Source organism: Ahaetulla prasina, chromosome 1, assembly GCF_028640845.1.
Source record: "Ahaetulla prasina isolate Xishuangbanna chromosome 1, ASM2864084v1, whole genome shotgun sequence".
NCBI lineage: Eukaryota > Metazoa > Chordata > Lepidosauria > Squamata > Colubridae > Ahaetulla > Ahaetulla prasina.
Genome location: NC_080539.1, coordinates 298,596,444 through 298,615,388, shown reverse-complemented (window position 1 = coordinate 298,615,388; position 18,945 = coordinate 298,596,444). Strand labels below are relative to the sequence as shown.

General features: G+C 39.5%; 1 protein-coding gene across 7 annotated transcripts in view; it reads right to left on the bottom strand.

Moving 5' to 3' along the window:
- The window catches only part of ZFYVE26 (zinc finger FYVE-type containing 26), a 46,543-nt gene that overhangs the window by 22,659 nt on the left and 4,939 nt on the right, over positions 1 to 18,945 (bottom strand). For 4 of the 7 annotated variants that reach the window (XM_058161873.1, XM_058161874.1, XM_058161878.1 and 1 more), the window contains 18 exons: positions 17,933 to 18,473; positions 16,818 to 16,948; positions 15,941 to 16,105; positions 15,702 to 15,790; positions 14,242 to 14,402; positions 13,626 to 13,838; positions 11,657 to 12,310; positions 10,957 to 11,046; positions 10,338 to 10,406; positions 9,083 to 9,231; positions 8,317 to 8,515; positions 6,458 to 6,721; positions 6,222 to 6,332; positions 4,353 to 4,517; positions 3,818 to 4,045; positions 3,344 to 3,449; positions 2,514 to 3,253; positions 1,429 to 1,625 (listed from right to left, as the gene is read on the bottom strand). In XM_058161873.1, coding sequence (XP_058017856.1) covers positions 1,429 to 1,625; positions 2,514 to 3,253; positions 3,344 to 3,449; positions 3,818 to 4,045; positions 4,353 to 4,517; positions 6,222 to 6,332; positions 6,458 to 6,721; positions 8,317 to 8,515; positions 9,083 to 9,231; positions 10,338 to 10,406; positions 10,957 to 11,046; positions 11,657 to 12,310; positions 13,626 to 13,838; positions 14,242 to 14,402; positions 15,702 to 15,790; positions 15,941 to 16,105; positions 16,818 to 16,948; positions 17,933 to 18,473 — 4,272 coding nt within the window. Of the gene's footprint in view, positions 1 to 1,428; positions 1,626 to 2,513; positions 3,254 to 3,343; positions 3,450 to 3,817; positions 4,046 to 4,352; positions 4,518 to 6,221; positions 6,333 to 6,457; positions 6,722 to 8,316; positions 8,516 to 9,082; positions 9,232 to 10,337; positions 10,407 to 10,956; positions 11,047 to 11,656; positions 12,311 to 13,004; positions 13,064 to 13,625; positions 13,839 to 14,241; positions 14,403 to 15,701; positions 15,791 to 15,940; positions 16,106 to 16,817; positions 16,949 to 17,932; positions 18,474 to 18,945 lie in introns of those variants that run through there. The other 3 variants (XM_058161877.1, XM_058161879.1, XM_058161880.1) reach the window with 3 other exon arrangements.

Genomic DNA, 18,945 nt, shown 5'->3' with positions numbered 1-18,945 from the left:
CACGCTCTCACAATAGAAAAATCAATTTATAGAATACCAAGGTTGCACTACATAATATACACTTTTATTTGCAGAAACCCAGCGATCCTATCACGTAATAACAGCAATTTTCACTATCCTTAAAGCTAATATGGGAAAACATTGCATCTTGGGGTACCTCAGTGTTCAAGAAAATAATTTATCGAATGTTGCATTAGGAGTAGCACATACAGAACATTAGAAATTGGCATTCTGGCCAATAATACATTAAAGTATTGAAGTAATAACTTCCAATCTCAGACTTATTACACTCAGTCACTCTCTCACAACCTAGCCAACCTCACAGGATTGCTATTGTGGGGAAAATTGGAGGTGAGTGTTAGTGGTGTCATGTTAATGTTACGACATCACTTCGAGCTCTTAAGAGAAAAGAGGCAACCATGCATAAATATTCCAACATAGACCTTGTGGAGACAGCTTGGCTAATAAGTTTTCCCTTCAATAGGAAGCAAGCAGATTGTACAGAGGTAGTAGTAACTAAATAGCATCAAAGAATTATTCTGAAGTAAATGCTAGTGGCTCCATAAGTTGATCCAGCCACCATAATCCCTGCTTGGTCAAACCCAGTTCACTTAAGATAACAATGTTTATTCAGTATACTGGTGTAAGGAATTTCCTTGAAGAACTGTGTATGTTTATGCTTGGCTATTCTTTATTAATTACATAAAAATTAATTAATTAATGTGTACCCTGGAAACATACATATTCTATCTTTTTTTCTTTTCCGCGGAAGTGCTCAATAACCATTGTCCTTTTTATGAAATCAAAGAACATTTTATTAACTATCTTCAGCTTGTTGATAATTTTACTTGAGATATTTACTGAACAACCACAGGCTCGAGATACTTTATACCCAATAAACAGAAGCACCAAAGAATAGATGCCTCATGAGGTGCCACATTCACCTCAAAAATGGAACAAGTGGATGATGAAGAGCAGAAGCAGCATTTAGGCATGCTTCCCAAAACCAAAGGAGGTTTGATGCACCAAAAAAGTTTATTTCCACATTCAGCAAGAAAAAGGAACAAAGGAACTCAGGGAAGTACTCCAGAGGTGGGTTTCAGTAGGTTCTGACCAGTTCTGGAGAATCGGTAGTAGAAATTTTGAGTAGTTTGGAGAACCGGTAGTAAAAATTCTGACTGGCCCTGCCCCCATCTATTCTCTGCCTCTTGAGTCCCAGCTGATCGGGAGGAAATGGGGATTTTGCAGTAACCTTCCCCTGGAGTGGGGTGGGAATGGAGATTTTACAGTAACCTTCCCATGCCACGCCCACCATGCCACACCCACCAAGCCATGCCATGCCCACCAAGCCACACCCACAGAACCGGTAGTAAATAAATTTGAAACCCACCACTGAAGTACTCTATCCCAAATGTGATGCTTCCATACCTTTTGATAAACTTGAAGCTCCTTGATTTTGCTCTGCAGATCAAATCTGAGTTCTTCAGTTACTTCAGGGTCACAGGCACAATAAGCTAATAGTTCCAGACAAGCCTCCAGAGGCCATCTATCCAGACACCGAAGGGCCAATCTGCTCCTAAGTATGGCATCTCTCACTGGAAACAAGTACTGCCATCCTTCGTCACCTGAAAAGAAGGCATTTTTCAAAAAGAGAAGCAGACTCAGTACATTTTAGCTATGAGGGATAAACCTTGTAATGAATAACCTAGTATTAAGAAAGTGATAACAATGATTAGGAACATAGAAAACTTTCTTACACAAACCACTGGCTCATCAGTTTAATTTTGGATGCAGGAACTAACATCTCTATTCCTCAAGGTTTCTTTCCTAATTCTACCTGAAAATGCCAGAGATTTCACGTGAGTTCCCAATGCAAAATATATGATCAATTCTAGCTTCCCCCTTCATTAACAGCGGTATGTTTCTCTCTTTTTAAAAAACAGAAATAACTGAAGGAATGAAGGCGATTATACATGTCCCAGGATCCAATTGGATTACAGGATGCAATCTGGATCCGTCACCAGGATCATGAATTTTGTCTTCTGAGCTTTTGAATTTGCACTGGAGCCCATCCTCAGGGAACTTCTCTCTAGCAGACATACTCTGCTAGAGAGATGTTCCCTGAGGATGAGCTCCAACACGAGTCCGAAAGCTCGGAAGACAAAACCTCTGGTCCCAGTGACCGACCCAGATTCGATACTACATAACTGAAGGAATTTATTTTCATATCTGCTTTACTTTCTCCTCTCAACCTCAATCAGACCATCTGATAGAGCGGGGTCTCCAACCTTGGCAACTTTAAAGACATGTGGACTTCAACTCCCAGAATACTGGGAGTTGAACTCCACAAGTCTTAAAGTTGCCATGGTTGGAGGCCCCTGTGATAGAGAATGAGCCTATTGCTAGATTTTACGGCTGAATGCATTTTCCCTCAAAAGCTAGAAGCTTAAATTACCCATTTGCAACTTCATATCCAAAACACCATTGTTTACAGAAAGAATATAGATTTTTACCATCAGCTGTGGCACAACTCAATACAGCATCCCGCACAGTGACTAGCTCTTGCATATCTTGACTGTACAAATCCAAGATTTTGAGGGCCCTGGGCCAATCCCTTGCTGTGAGAGCTTGTTCGAAGGTCTCCATTAACACTTCAACAGCCATGGAGGAATGTAATCCCAGGAAAAGCAATGAGATGTGAGACTGTCCACAAAGCTCGCTAGCCAAACCAATTCCTTTATCCCGAGGATCCTGTAGAGGCTCGAACATAGTAAGAAGAAAATTTTCTAGGAAGGGAAACTCCGTTAACAATATTTCACATTCTTTGGAAATCTGATCCATAGACAAGGGGGCTTCCCTTTTCCCTCGGAATTCAATCCACGATAAACTCTGTTTGGGTGGCTTTTGCACTTTTAAGGCAGTCAGACAGGCCATGGTAGCTATGAGTTTTGACCGAGATTTTAGAAAATTGAGGGTGGAAGCGGTGAGTGAATGCTGGTTAAGATCAGGCAGAGAAGAGGTGGGGCTACTGGAAGCGTTCTCAGACTCCATGGCTGGATTATGCACTGGAATCTCAATATCTGGCAGACAATGATATGCGTGCAAATGCGCTAGGCTACTGATATTTGTCAAAAGGGATTTAGTCTGGTTGCTTTGCATGTTAGTGCAGAGAGGCAATGCCTTACAGCAACAGTTGATGATCACTTGCTGCACATTTAAGTTCAGTTCTTCTTTAGCTAGCAGCAAAGACAACCTGCAGATTTGAGAACACATAAAAATAAATTTGATAATATTTCCAAAGAAGCACATTCAGCCACTGAGCACATAAATGAAAGACTCTTACCTGTCAGGGGCAATCTGTTTCTCAAATAGAAGCTGGGATAACAAATGAGATGGACTTTGCTGGAGCAAAATGAATGGATTTCCAACCTGGATCTCTGCAGATTGATCTAGAAGCAAAAACAGTTATATTGGTTGGACTTTGTTTCGTTGTATGTTCCCAAACCCATCTTCCACATCTCTTGCCATGCAGTAATGCTAAGTGTTTGTTATGATCTTTTTACAGTATTCCAATTTCTGTTATGCATCCGCAAATTAGTTTATAGATCTTATCCTCTATCTTAATAAAATATACTTAAGATATCTAAGTAGTTCAGTATGCACTCAAATGTAGACAAAAATGAATGCAATGATTTAAAGTTCCTATTAATATGCTATTTTTATCCACTCTTTTTTGATCTGCTTTCTTTCATTACTAAAAGTGGATCCTCTTGAACTAAACTTACATACCTTGCTTCAATAGGGTGCAATCTCTCACCTATTTCTGGTGTGAGGCTTCGAAAGATAATGGCAGCCAGCTTCTTAATATAATCAAAAACTGTTTGTACATAGGCAGTCTGCCCATATCCCTCCGGCATAGTCACAGCGTATTGGTCCAAGATTTTTAGAAGAAGTTTGATCTGACCGCAAACTGGATGTGCCTCTAATTCTGCTGGTTTCAGAAAAGCTTGTTCTACCAAAGCAGCAAGCATGTTTCCTTTGGAATCTGTAAAAACAAAAAGGATTAGATAGTACAGATCTGAGAAATCCAACTTTTTCTATCACTAGGAGAAATCTCCCACATTTGCACTAATATTGAACTGAAAGATTTAAGGAATAGCTATGGTTTCTATATTTTTGTATTTCAAGGATTTAATTGTTTGAAATGTTAAATCCTATGTTAACTGCAAATCTATTTTTGGAAGCTGCCTTGAGCATCGTGCAGGTGAGGCATAAATCTAGACACATTTCATACCAGATAATAGAGTTAAACACTCACGAGCAAAAAAAAAGTAATTCACCTGCACATTTACCTGAAAAATTGTCTATATGTGCCAGATTCTGCAGGATTTCATCCAAGTGTTGTGACAAAACAAGCTGATTAGTAATACAGTCCACAGTGAGATCCGGGTAACAGGTCTGCAGCAAATCCACAATGCTGCAGTGGAAATGACAACTTATTTTCTCATCAGAAATTTCTGTTAGGAAACAATGGGAAAATTCATTCATATAAATATTTCAGGCTCACCTATAGCACTAAACCCATATGCAGAAACACATGAAAGAAAATGAAACGTCATGAATGGGGTGAAATGATGGATTTTTTTCAAACTGTCCTATAATATAAGCCTAAACGTAGCTGATTAATAAAATGGAAGATCTGCAACATAGTATGTATATATATAATGGGATATTTTAATATACATGCACTTATATTCTACCAAGACTCTAAAAACCAGCTTGGCTGAATATTTTTAATCTTCTTTTTTTGCTTTTTTTTTTTTTTTTTGGTGGCAGACAAAATTTTACACGAGCTTGGGGTAGCAGAGAAAACAACGCAACACAATCTCCACAATTTAAGTGCTTGTATATGGCAGGGGTCTCGTACCTTGGTCCCTTTAAGACTTGTGGACTTCAACTCCCAGAGTCCCTCAGCCAACTTCCAGAGAAACTCTGGGAGTTGAAGTCCACAAGTCTTAAAGGGACCAAGGTTGGAGACCCCTGGTATATGGCATCAGAACACAGGAATGAAAAGGCAAGGTGTCAGCCTCCGCCTGCTGCTTTTATTGTTTTATTGCTCAGTTAATTGGTTTATTGCTGTCTTTAGTGCTAGGCATTGGAAAGGGTACTGTATCTTTAATTATGGGCCAGCTGCTTTGGCTGCCATAGATGGGAGGGGGAGGAGACGAATCCAGAAATGAAACTGATGAATTTAAAACCTAAGAAGCGGGCTGATCACCCTCGCAGCCAACGGCTGTGCATAGCAGAGAGATGACAACATCTGTATATGACCTCCACGTGACGCTTGAGGGAGAAGGAGATTGGACCCAACGGTCTGACCTTTGGAGGGAGGTGGGATTTATGTGGGGACATGATGTGTAAGACACGCCTATTATTCAGAACTTGCTTTACTTCATTGCATTCCGTTCATTCTTAGTAAAAGATACCTTTCTCTACAAACAATGGAATTGGGGTTTTTCTTTCTTGAGTTTGAAAGGAGGCATGCCTGACATAAGGGTTGTGTCAGACATTATAGTACACATCATTTTTCCATTGCCATGGCTAACTATGGATACTTGTGTTTACATCTCACTTTTGCTAGCATTTCAAAATTATCTAGCAATAATGATAACGCAAATCTTACCTACTGTAAAAGCAATAAAAAAGAAAAACACCTTAAAAAGTAAAAACATTAAAAACCGGAAGGAAGAGATTAAATGAACTGAAACTAAATTCAAAGGAATTACACAGTGAATACAATAAAAACAGATCCTCAGGAATAGCGATGAAAAACAGGAAGCAAAAGAAAAAAAAAATCTTGATTCATAAAAAGATGGCCACTTAAATAGCAATAGCACTCAGACTTATATACCACTTCACAGTGTTTTACATCCCTCTCTAATCGATTTGCAGAGTCAGCATATTGCCAACCATCTGGGTCCTCATTTTACTGATCTTGGAAGAATGGAAGGCCGAGTCAATCTTGAGCCTGGTGAGACTCGAACTGCCAAATTGCAGGCAGTCAGCAGAAGTAGCTGCAGTACTGCATTCTAACCACCACGCCACTACAGCTCTTAAAGTGGCCCCAATGAGCCAGCTTAAGAAGCAGTGCCAGAACACAAGTGTAAGAATGGAGAATAGTGCATGTGTGAATGAAATATGACACGAAACAAAAAAATTACCTGATTTGGGCTGTCCTTGTGGTATGTTGATAATTTTACTTATTTGCTGGAGAACTGCTGGGAAACCTTTCAAGCTATAAGGATTCTGGTGAACGGAATCAAGTCTTCTACCTGTTATTAGATATGATAACCCAGGAAGAAGATATATTAGTATATTTATGTACACACGTTGCCATTGTTTTCCTTGCTTAACTTCTTCAAATTTTTAAAATATCAAACAGAATAGGGAAATTTACCTTTTATTTCAAGGCTATTCTGCAATTTTCTCTCTGCTGTTTCTAAGAGCTGCTTGCAGGTTTTCCACAAATTACACTGAGTAGTGGCCAAATCGAATATGGCCATAGCAGAGGGACAAAGGTCTTCCAGAACATTATTCAAAGGGTCAGTACATTCCAGTTGGATGCTGCTAGTCCAGAAGTTCTCTTGGAGCACGGGTTCAAGGCTTTCTGAAGGGGCAAGAAGCTTATCCGTAACATCCGAAATGGAGTAAAATACCATCCCTTGGGAAACAAAAAATGAAAATTGCATTAAAGGATTTGGGACTTAAACTTATTACAGGTTTTCAGTCCTGAAGCCTTGGTTTTCCTTCCACTTTGCCTAACTTCAGGAGCGTGTGACCTTTTAATGTTTATTGTGGTTTTACTTGAAACTGAGCAGAGTTTCAACTACTGCTTTCCATTTTTCTGTTTCCGTTAGCAAGATGGAAATACATCTTTTTTTTTTTTGTTTACATTTATACCCCGCCCTTCTCCGAAGACTCAGGGCGGCTTACAGTGTATAAGGCAATAGTCTCATTCTATTTGTATATTTTTTTACAAAGTCAACTTATTGCCCCCCCAACAATCTGGGTCCTCATTTTACCTACCTTATAAAGGATGGAAGGCTGAGTCAACCTTGGGCCGGGCTCGAACCTGCAGTAATTGCAGGCTTTGTGTTCTTAATAACAGGCTTAATAACAGGCTTTACCAGCCTGCGCTAAACCGGCCCTTGCCAGTTATAAGGACTGGGACCTAAAAAGATCTTATCAGTGTAGAAATTTGCATACATAAGAGAGTACCATTGGATTTCTTCAGTTTCCAAGTCCTTACTGTACTATGAGCCCTGGTGGCGCAGTGGTTAGAGTGCAGTACTGCAGGGTACTTCTGCTGATCACTGGCTGCCAGCAGATCGAATCTCACCAGGATCAAGGTTGACTCAGACTTCTATCCTTCCAAGGTTGGTAAAATGAGGACCCAGATTGTTGGGGGAAATATGCTGACTCTGTAAACTGCTTAGAGAGGGCTGTAAAAGCACTATCAAGCATTATATAAGTGCTATTGCTACTTCTCCCATTTCAAACTGATTCAGGGATTCCTTTGATCTTATGGCAGGTGTGGATAGGGGATAAAAACCAGAAAATTCCAATAGCAACAATCTGAATTCAGTCCAGACCTTTGATTTGCTTTGGTTTGTCTATTATTATTACTATTCTTTGCATGCATATATACAATATATACACAGAAGATGAGTGGGGGGGAAAAAAAGAAAACAATGAAGCCAATGATAGAGGAAACATGTTTGAACTAATAACTCCTAACATACAGTGGTACCTTAGCACTCAACTACTTTGAAACTCATTGAATTTGGTATGCAACGCATTTTGATGTGAAAATTTTGTCCTGGTACTAATCATTTGTTTGGTACTCATGCACAAGCTAGAACTTGTTGATGTCAGCCCCCATGTGACTCACTACATTATTTCTTATGGGGACATTTTATTTGGTACTCATCATTTTTGGTACTCATTGCGCCTCCCGGAACCAATTAACGAAGAGTACCGCAATATCACTGTATGGAGAAGTAAAACTCTTTTTTACTACAATACTCACAATATCCCAAATTTTCCATAATCAATTGCAGGGAGAGAAAGATTCAACAATTTATTTGTGCAACTTCTGTGTCATCAGGCAACATAGAGCCCACTAGCTATCTAACTTTATCCTTCCCTCTCAAATATAATATATAGCAAATTGAAATTTAATTCCGTTGAAGTTACATATGTACCATACATGTGTATGCGAAGCCTCGTTTGTTAAAATGAGTAACCAAATTTTACCAGCAGCTGCTGCATTTCCAATAGCCTGTAGAGTTGAACGGCCACTACCGGTCTGTTTTAGGTTTCCAGATCCGTCCGATGACTGATGTTCAATCTTGTGTTCTACTTTTGCTAGCTCCCCAATCACTTCTTGGTAACGCTCCAGGAAAATTAGTTCACCGTAGGAAGCAGACATTTCCAAATCAAACATAATAGCAACCTGATATTACAGAGTTAAGAGGCAACGTATGCTTGTTAAGTAAGATTTTAAAACATATTTAATTCTTGACAGAAAAAAATAATAAGCTCAACTTTATTCCGATAAATCTTTCTAATAATTTATCTGGAAGGATATAACAAAAAAAATTATAAGGCATAGATAATATTTATAATTTATAAATAATTTCTGCTGGGTAATTCAATCTTTCCCAATTGCCTTTAATTTTATTATAACATTAAAAAAAACTTTTTTAAAACTTCAAAAAATTATTGCCTATCTGAATGGACTGATCTCTACTATTTTCTCTGAAGAAACAATGCTAATAGGTTTTCAAATGTTCCTCTTCTGCCATTGAATACACACTCGGTCAAAAATACATCTCAATTTTCTCAATTAGCAGGGTGAAAACAGTACATCCTCCACAGACTGCTTGGAGTACATAATACACAAGGAGTAGATCAGAATAATGGGATATTAATTTCTAAAGGTTCTGTGGAGAGAGTAGAAATTTATAGTAATATTCAGGAATCCAACTGGTTCCCGTCAACCGAGTTTCTGTGCCATTACCTGATGAGCTTCGACGTAATTTCCTCTCAGGATGCATGCGACAAGAAGAGATTCTGGTGGGGAAAGCATGGCTGGGATGAGGGAATTCTCTGGAGGCTTTATCCAGTATTCTGCATCACTACCATCAGAGGATGCACCAGCACTGCCTTCTAAAAAAAACAACAAAAAAAACGCTATACCCGTGATTAGGTTCACTTTGCTTCCCCAAGAAAAATACCAATACAAGGAGAAATGGTTTTAGAACAGTCTGTGATGTCAACAGATGGTTCCAAAATATAATGGGAAAAGGTAATTTTGTTTGTTTTAATTAGTTATAAAGTATAATTGTCATTCTTTACAGTTGCTGTTTCCATAATATCAATGAATGAATGACTCAATCAATCTGTTAATTATATGTTTGAAGGCCACAACATCAAAACAGATTGAAAACTGAACTGACCAATTCACAAGCGTTTAGAGAAGAAGAAAAAAAACTCAGCCATAATTTAGAAACCAAAGCTGCCATTGGAAATACAGGTCGTCCTCAACTTACAACAGTTGGCTTAGTGACCGTTCGAAGTTACAACAGCACTGCAAAAAAGTGACTTATGACCGTTTTTCACACTTACAAACTCTGCAGCATCCCCATGGCCGCTTGATCAAAATTCAAATGTTTGGCAACTGACTCATATTTATGACGGTTGCGCAGCCCCAGGGGTCACGTGAACACCCTTTGCGACTTTCCGACAAGCAAAGTCAATGGGGAAGCCAGATTCACTTAGCAACCGTGCTACTAACTGAACAACTACAGTGATTCATTTAACAACCGTGGTTAGAAAAGTCGTAACATGGGGGCAAAACTCCCTTAACAAACGTCTTGCTTTGCAACAGGAATGCTTTGCCACACAAGTTGTGGTCGTAAGTCGAGGACTACCTTTATGCAAGAGAAAAGGCAAAGCCTCTGAAAGGAGGGGCAGGTATAAAGCATCTCTTTTCAAACTCTTAACGCCAGCTTGCTTGCAGGGCTTGTTCACCTGCGCTGCAAGCGGCCTTTGGCTATTTCCACAATCACACAATCCTCTTGGTTTCGCTTTCTTCCCGGCAACCGCCCCTTTCCAAGCAACTGTATGAACTTCGCAAATGAACGGGTTGCTTTAATGAGTAAACCTGAGGTATTTTGTAGGACACATCTGAAGATTTTTCAAGCGCTCTTAAGGTAAAACGTTCCTGAGACGAAGCAACGTGGGTTTCCATGTCTGAGAAAGCTCTTCCATACCTGATGTGCTGGTGACACTTAATTCACTGCTGGAGCTCTCCCATGATGGCTTTGAAGTTCTTTTGTGTTCTGCAGCAGGAAAAAAAAAATAAAGAGAAAAAGTTGAGCGAAGCGTATCACTTTATTTTCATTACAGCATCTACAGACTAATTGAGAGATGAGTGTTAAAACTAAAGGTTTTATCCAGTCTAGATAATTTTTTATATTATTACCTTGGGCTGGCTTAGAGAATTTGTATGCAGAAGTACTGTAAGTTGCTTTGAGTTAGGATAATCTATACAATTTATCCAATTTGTACAAATTTTTATTTTACACCATGGCCTCATATGTTAACTTCATGGCAGCACAGCCATTGCCCAAAATATCCAATATTGGTCTCCAAACTATGCAAATACAGGATATAACACAGGAGAAGGAAAATTTAAAAATAGCCTGCCTTTAAACAAAATGTTTTACAGCAACAGTTTAGCTTATATTTGGAGGAGTTTGTTCTCCCTGATAATGTCTATAATATAGATAAATGATCAGAATCTCATAGAACCATGAGGTTCAGACCAGCAGAAGCAGCAATACGTCTGTGACAGTGATATAAGACTCATAGCTATTTCTACCACTTTACCTGGCTTTTGTCTTTGAGACTGAGTGTGCTTTTTCAAGAAGGATGCTTTGGTTAAACTATAGTTTATTCTAGCTGGACCACGATGACTACCTGCAAAAACACCATTAAGTTGTTGTATCATTGCTGTTTTATCACAACATACGTTAGATGAAAGCAACAAGAACAACAAAAAAAAAGATATAACTATTAAGACTTCTGCTTTATCTCTATATGGGTAATTCTCCTTACAGCTTCTTTGTTTAAAGCAGAAATATGGCTGCGTCGTGTGATGCATCTTAGCCAGAAGAATGAAAACTCATCATAGTCAGGCTTGCTCCAAGGAATAAATTCTGATCCACAGCTGTCTTCTTTTCAGAGAGTTCTAAAACATTGTCACATTCAAATATATTTCGCTCAGATATGCTTGGGGAAGACAAAATGAACTATCATTAACACATCATCCCCAATATTTGGGGTACATTATACAATAGGTTTAAAGGCCCACACGAGAGAGATAACTTTTTGTAATGCAATAGCTGCTCTATCTTCTCCCTGTTCTTTTCCAAACCAACTTTATGTTGTAGGTTCACTTGTATATGCATTTACTTCTTACTTTCTCCACAGAAGGTTGTAAAATTGCTTCTTTTTAAGCTGTCACCAAAAGAGGCACCTATCCTTTTTGATAGTTTAAGAATGAATGAAATCTCCTAACAATTCTTACCTGTGTTTTTGTTGCTGAGCACTAGTCTGTGCCGCCACTGAGCTTCAGAAAGATACTTGGAGAACTGCTGCATACGGCTGTGAAAGCTCTCCCTATTTACAGATAAATTCAAGCTATCTAGCAGAGCCAGTTCCATCGTAGGGACGTGTCTTGAATCCCACACAAAAGAATCCTCAATTTCTTTCAGATGCTCCATGAGCATTTTGAGAAATATTTCCAAGGCTTCCTCATCGACTAGAAATCCAGAGATATTACTGGTGAAGTGTTTCAAATCCAAATAGCTCAGCCCAAAGGAACCACAATTTCTGCTGCTTGAGTCCAAATTGAATAACGTTTGGCTGCTCTTGGGTGCAGAGGAAGTGGGCGCATGGGCTGTCATCTCAGGACTGACAGAGTGCTGAGGACTTGGTGAGGTGGATGAATCTTGGCTAGCACAACGCTCTGCTCTCTTGCCCAAATGGCCTTTTTTCCTGAAGCCAGCATCTTCTGCATTATCTTCTTCTTGTGGACTGTCACCGTAGAGATCACTTGAAGAAACAAAGAGCAAAGAGAATATATTTTCCAGGAGTTCCAACCTTAGAGGAGCAGGTATGCTTCTTAAATAATTCTGACACTTGGAGAGATAGTGAGGAAAGAGACTTGCATAATCTGTTTCTGTGAAGACAAAAGAGTTAAGTGAACAGATTCAGTATTTTTTCTCCAATCAACAACTCGGTTTGAGAATAGTTGAAATAAATTTGCTGACTTCCCCATAATATAGTTCTCTGTGATTAACAAACATTATACCCATTTCCCAGGGGTGAAATCCAGCCGGTTCTGACAGGTTCTGGAGAACTGGTGGCAGAAATTTTGAGTAGTTTAGAGAACTGGCAAATACCACCTCTGGCTGGCCCCAGAGTGGGGTGGGAATAGAGATTTTGCAGTATCTTTCCCCTGGAGAGGGGTGGGAATGGAGATTTTGCAGTATCCTTCCTCTGCCACACCCACCAAGCCATGCCCACCAAGCCACACCACACCTACCAAGCCACGCCCACAGAACCGGTAGTAAAAAAATTTGGATTTCACCACTGCCATTTCCTCACTTTCTATATTGTATGAGAGAAATTCTACAGCTGGGCCATAGCTGTAGTGGGAAAAGCTGACCTCAATATAAGGGAGAATATTCTAAAATTCAGGGGAATCTGAGCCTTAAGATTCTCCTAATGTTCTTATAAACTGTATTTTCTGCAGAGGTCTCTTCTAAACTTTAAAAACTTAATGTTGGACCATTTTATAGAAATGCCTATAAAAAGTAAAGATTTATAATCAATTAGAGTTTGGAAATCTACAAGTTGCCATTTTAACACACCTGATGAGCACCAGGTTGGAGAAAGTTGGGCTGAATAGTATCATCCAAACAGAGAATGCCACAAGGGAGGTGACCCATGATATTTTCTCTGCAGAATATGGTTATCCTCTAATTCTATAATTTAGTGTTGCTCCCCAAAACTTTGCACACCTCACAAATTCAAAAGTTGGATAAAGGAAAGGAAGTATAATATATGTGTATAAGAGAGCTGTGGTGGCACAGTGGTTAGAATGCGGTATTGCAGGCTAACTCAATGCTCACTACCAGGAGTTCGATTCTAACTGGCTCAAGGTTGGCTCAGCCTTCCCTCCTAAAATAAAATCATTAAAATAAGGACCCTGATTTTGGGGGGGCAATACGCTGACTCTGTAAACTGCTTAGAGAGAGCTGTAAAGCACTATGAAGCAGTATATACATTTTTGTACTATTGCTATCCAACGTTATCATCAGAATGTGCTGCAATATTAGAACAATAGATAAGATTTGCAATGACTAGCCCTGAGTTCTCACTGAATAAAATTCTGAACAAAACCATTCAAAACAAAAAGTTCACTTCAAAAAGGGCTAAAGGCAGAATGAATAAAAAAGCAGCACAAAATTTAATTACAGGTTCTACGAGACCTGGATAGAGAGGTTGACTGGGAAATTCATTCTTCTCCAGAAGTTCATTAGGGAGTTCAGTGACAAAGTAGTTTGCACAGTGTCTGCAATTTGAACCTCTGTGTGCTTTGACACACAATGCATAGATGGCATATTTCATAGCACAAAATGCCTGGTAAAGGGTAAGATTGTGCTGTTGACTCAAAAAGCGGACATCTGGCATCACTGCTGAATCTAAAATAAAAGAGAACACAGACAAAGCCAGCCATTAGTTATCATTGGCATACATGATTTTTAAGACTCAACAACTGATAGCTAATAAGTTAATAGTTTTAAGACAAAATCCTACACTGGTTCTTCATCTCAAGGACTGGTTTCCTTAGTTTTCTTCTGTGAAACAGGAAAAGTAGTTTTGATCTCAAAGCGGGAAAGTCCATGTTTTACCTTCCACCATCCTTCACCAGCCAAAGCTAGTGTTTCCTGGCAGTTTCCAAATTCAAGAAGGCCTCAAAAAAGCCACAGCAAGGCCAAGATGAGCAATACAACTTTAAAACAAGGCAATTAGGACTAAACATATTTAAGCAATAAAAAAGAAATTCTGGCCAACCGCATTACAATTTACAATTACATATTTCACCTTGAACTTCTGTGTACTTAATTGGAATTTTCTGGAAAAGCTCAATTACTGCTTCCTCATTCAAGGCTAAGAGGTCTGTAAGTTGGTACAGAAGGTAAAGGGAAGAATGGCACTCCAAACTATGAAGATGCTGCAGAAGAATGTTCTCCGGGATGCAATTACTATAGAAGGAAGTAAGCATAGTTTGAATATCAGCAAATGCTGGTTCCACCTGTGGATTTTTTTCTAGATAAAGATACACAACATTCCCAGAGTTGATTTTAGTTAGTCTGCGTAGTGTCTTTTCTAGCCCTTAGTTTCAAGAACAATTTAAGCGACATGTAGAGCTTAATGACAAAGGCAGGCCTATATATATATACAGTGGTAGGATTCAAATAATTTAACAACCGGTTCTCTGCCCTAATGATTTCTTCCCACAACCAGTTCACCAAACTGCTCAGAAAGTTAACAACCGGTTCTCCCGAAGTGGTGCGAACTGGCTGAATCCCACCACTGTATATATACCAGAGCAGCCCCATGGCAAGATAAGCAGCAAATAAATTTAACAAGTAAATAAATAAATAACATACTGCAGTTCTGCAAAATCGTTTGTTCACTAGCAGGAGTCTACGGAGTACATATGATTCACCAACAATTTAACTTTGCAATACAACTACACCAAAGGTTGACCCCATCACATTACATATAGCCATGATGGCAAACCTACAGTATGTGTGCCGGAAGTGGCACGCAGAGCCATCTCTCTGGACACACCAGTCATCAGCTCATGCTCTTCCGGGTTCCAGCACGAACATGCGCACCGGCCAGCTGGTCTTCGCATGTACGGGAGTGCCGAAAACCGGAGAAGCAGCTCCCTGGTGCACATGTGCGTGCCGGGAAACTGAGCTTCCGGTTTCCAGCATGCACGTCAGCTGGTTTTCACACAGGCCTGCATGCCAGAAACTGGAAGACCAGGTGACCGGTGCTCATGAGCAAGCTGAAAACCGGAAGCTCAGCTTCCCAGCGTGCACACGCATGCTGGGGATTTGCTCTTCCAGTTTCTAGCGCTCTTGGTCATGTGTGCCAAAGAGCTGCTCTTCTGGTTTCCGGTGCTGCCCTGCGCGTACATGTGTGCTCCCGTTTCGGTACTCAGTGCCGAAAAGGTTCGCCAACACTGACATATAAGATCCAAATTTGCTTAAGTGAGCAATGATGGCAATAGATACCTCCATAGATAACAGAAACGGAACAATTAAACCAGCATAGCTGAATGTAAGTATCTACTCTAGTAAAAAAGTAGAGATGAGAATTGTAAAGATTGCAACTATACCCAGAGACAGTTACTAACCCTTTCCATTCACAGCTACAGCCAGAGGCCAAGCATGCACAGTACTGTCATTGTATTTCAAAACCAATAAGTTAGACTGTGGGGAAGATCTTTCGCTAAAAAAATTAAGCCAAATACTCCCATGCTGTGTTACCTATTCTGCTGTATGCACCACTCAAGAACCTCCACCTGGGCACACAACCCATCACAGAAGTCTTTTAATACAGAGTCATTGTAGAAACCCTGTTAAAAACAAAGGGGGCAGGGGGAGAAATCATCTTCTTTAATCCTTGCTCCAAAAACAAGGAATTGAGCACACTCTCTGACCTCTTTCGAGAAACAAACTACGGTCAAAAGAGCGAAGTCGGCTTTGGACAGGAATGTCTGACTTGCCTGAGATTTGTGTAGGGTCTGCAGCAGCATCTTTGCCGATTCTAAACTGCAACACTGCGTCCAACCAAGCAATATCACGAGGCGACTGAGGTAGCTGAATTCCTGTGTCAGTAATCTGCTGAGGTTTGAGAAATCTTCCCTTTTCAGTAAAGTTAATGCTGTAATCTATAGGGGGGGGGGGAGAAATGACTTCTTTATTCTAAGACTATGGAATGCTGGAAGTATGGCTGTAAGATGAAAGTACAGGTTTAATATGCCAGAAAACGTCCTGTAGATAAAATCAAATTTATACATTCTGATGTACATTTTAGCTCTTTTATTCATAAAGTATAAACTGGTATCATCTGGAAGAGTATGTATGAACACAGAAAAACTGGAGAGAGTGGAGAGAACTGCATGTTATTCTTCCATCGAAGGATAATAATGGAAGATCTAAAGATGACTCTGGTGGGAAAACAGTGTAATATTCTGAATGAATATAATCCAGGGAAAGCATATTCTTCTGTAGTTTTGAAATGACTATAGGAGTACAGAAGTTTATGGAAAAAACTCATTTACAGACATGTGTCTACTTGTATGGAGCAGAGTATTCATCTTAGGGCCGTGCAAGATTCAACAATTCTGGAATAATTTATTCCAGAGAACTCCAGACTGTTCTCTTTCCAATCTGTACCATGCCAAACAGCCAACATGGGAGGATATTGATCGATTTCTAGTCATAAAAAATTATAAGTCCCACTGGTTCCTAAAAGTAGAATTAAGTGCACCCTCTTCTTTTGTTTCAGGCAGCAAAATATCTTGGGACAGGCTTAGTTCTGAAATAGTACTATATACAATTAACTTGTTCAACGTTTCTTACATCTCATTATGAATTTACCAGAATTTGTTCCAAAAAGTGCTTGTTGCTGCTAAGATAGTAGAAATAAGCAGCTTTCCAAGAATAAGCCTGCTCATGATCCAAGAACAATGCCATCACTACCCGTTCAGCATCCGGATGTTCAGGTGTACCTGAAATATTCATAAGTATAATTAGTTTCACATACAATCAAGGTACAGGAGATTTATACTGGAAGTGAAAAGAATTATTCTGTAACATTTTGGTGCTTGCAATGGCATAAAGTACAATTTGCCCAAACACAAGAGTCAGAGATAAGAAGAGCAGCTGTTCTTGCCCTACTACATTCAATTCTGTATTGTTTATCAACTAATAACAAAGATATTAATGATCTGTGGCTTATTTTACATACAAGTTTTAGCAATTAATAAATGCTGAAACCACCGGTATGCGCTATTCCTCATTAGACCAGCAACTGATTTCTTCAGCAGATCTAAATATACACACTTCTTGCTTAGTCTACGGGACCAGAGTTTAATCCGCTTCAAATTATTATATCAGGTATGGACACCCATAACTTTCGTGAAATTCTCCCCAGCATACCATGGTTGTCCCCTTAAAATTCAGGAACAAAATGGCCAATTTTTAGTATTGCAAGTTTGGGGGTTTTTTTCCTTGCTAAAATAAGAGTGGAGTGGATAAACTCTGGGTGGTAGAATGCATCAATTTCTAATCTAAAACAATCTCAACCCTCAAAGTTGTGCTATAAAAATTCAGCCATTTTGCCCCAAAATTTTGGAGGCCTGATTTTTGAGTTGGGTGGGTTTTTTGGGAGGGAGATTATAGCATAGAAATTCAAATGACTTCCTGTCTATTCCATCCTTAATTTCCCCCTTCCCCCCTCAAAAAAACAGATTAAAAAAATAAGCTCCAGCTCCTCCTGTGACATCATCAAACCCTTCCTGTCATCCAGCTCTCCACCTACTCACTGAATGGTGGCCTCTAATGCTCCAATAACAGCTGCTGATTCCTCAGCCTTTCAGCATCAATTCAGATGATCTGGAGGGGTGGGGACCACACAGAATCCTGGCAAGGGCTGGATGATGCCCCTTAGCCACAATGCGCAGTTAGAACTCAGATTATATAACCACACTAACCTTTGCCTGGTGACTTTTGACTCAACAGTTTTTCTTTCATCTTCTCAATAAATACACTGCCAAAGAGACTAAGGAAGGCATGGCTGTCTTTTCGTAACATGCAGCTGAGTAGCCTCTCCTCTCTAAGAGGACTCTGCTCAAACCAACAAGCATCCAGAAGTTCTCTGCAGAGGAGCCTTAGCTCTCTCGTCTGATTGTCCACCTTCAAATTCAACATACTCAGGGCATTATAGATTTCATCTGCAACTCTATTCCCCTCTCTCTCCAGTAATTCTGGATTTAGCTGAAGACGCTTCAAGCATTTGAGTGAATCCCAAAGAAAGCCGACAAAAATGTTCTGTGGCAAGCCACTTTGTATTACTGAAGAACTACATTCCACAGGATCACGCTGAAGAAGTTCTAGTATAGATTGCAATTTCCGGGGAGCCTGCAAGAGCATTTTTTGAAGAGTAGACATCACCTCCGCACCAAATTTCTGTACTGATCCATCTCTTTGTTTCCTATGCAACAAATGGTTGTCTTCAAACGCTTCATAAAGTTCCTTAAGGGGGAAAAATAGCTAGATAAGGATAATTTCTTCCATAAATATATTAAATATGAAAAATATATCAAATACATGTTAATGGTCAAACACATGAATGATACTCATAGGATGTTATTTCTGAGTTTGGCACCATCCAAATGTGCTGGACTATAATATTCAAACAGTGTCTTGGAATTAATAAAAATTCTAATTCAATCCTTTAGGATATCACAGTGTGGAAAACAACACTGTGATTAGATGTAGGGTATCAATAATTGGGTATCAAACAAGCACCCAGAAAAAAGTGGTGTCGCTGTCATTGCTGTGGCAGACTGCTTTTCTATACTGATGCCTTAACCACTACACGAAACTGGCTTTTTCCCTTGGCCATAGCCACTCATTTAGTTCAGGCCTATCACAATCCCACAGATCAATTTACCTTATAGTGTTGTTAACAGAAAACAAATCTGAACTACAAGGAAAGGCAGGA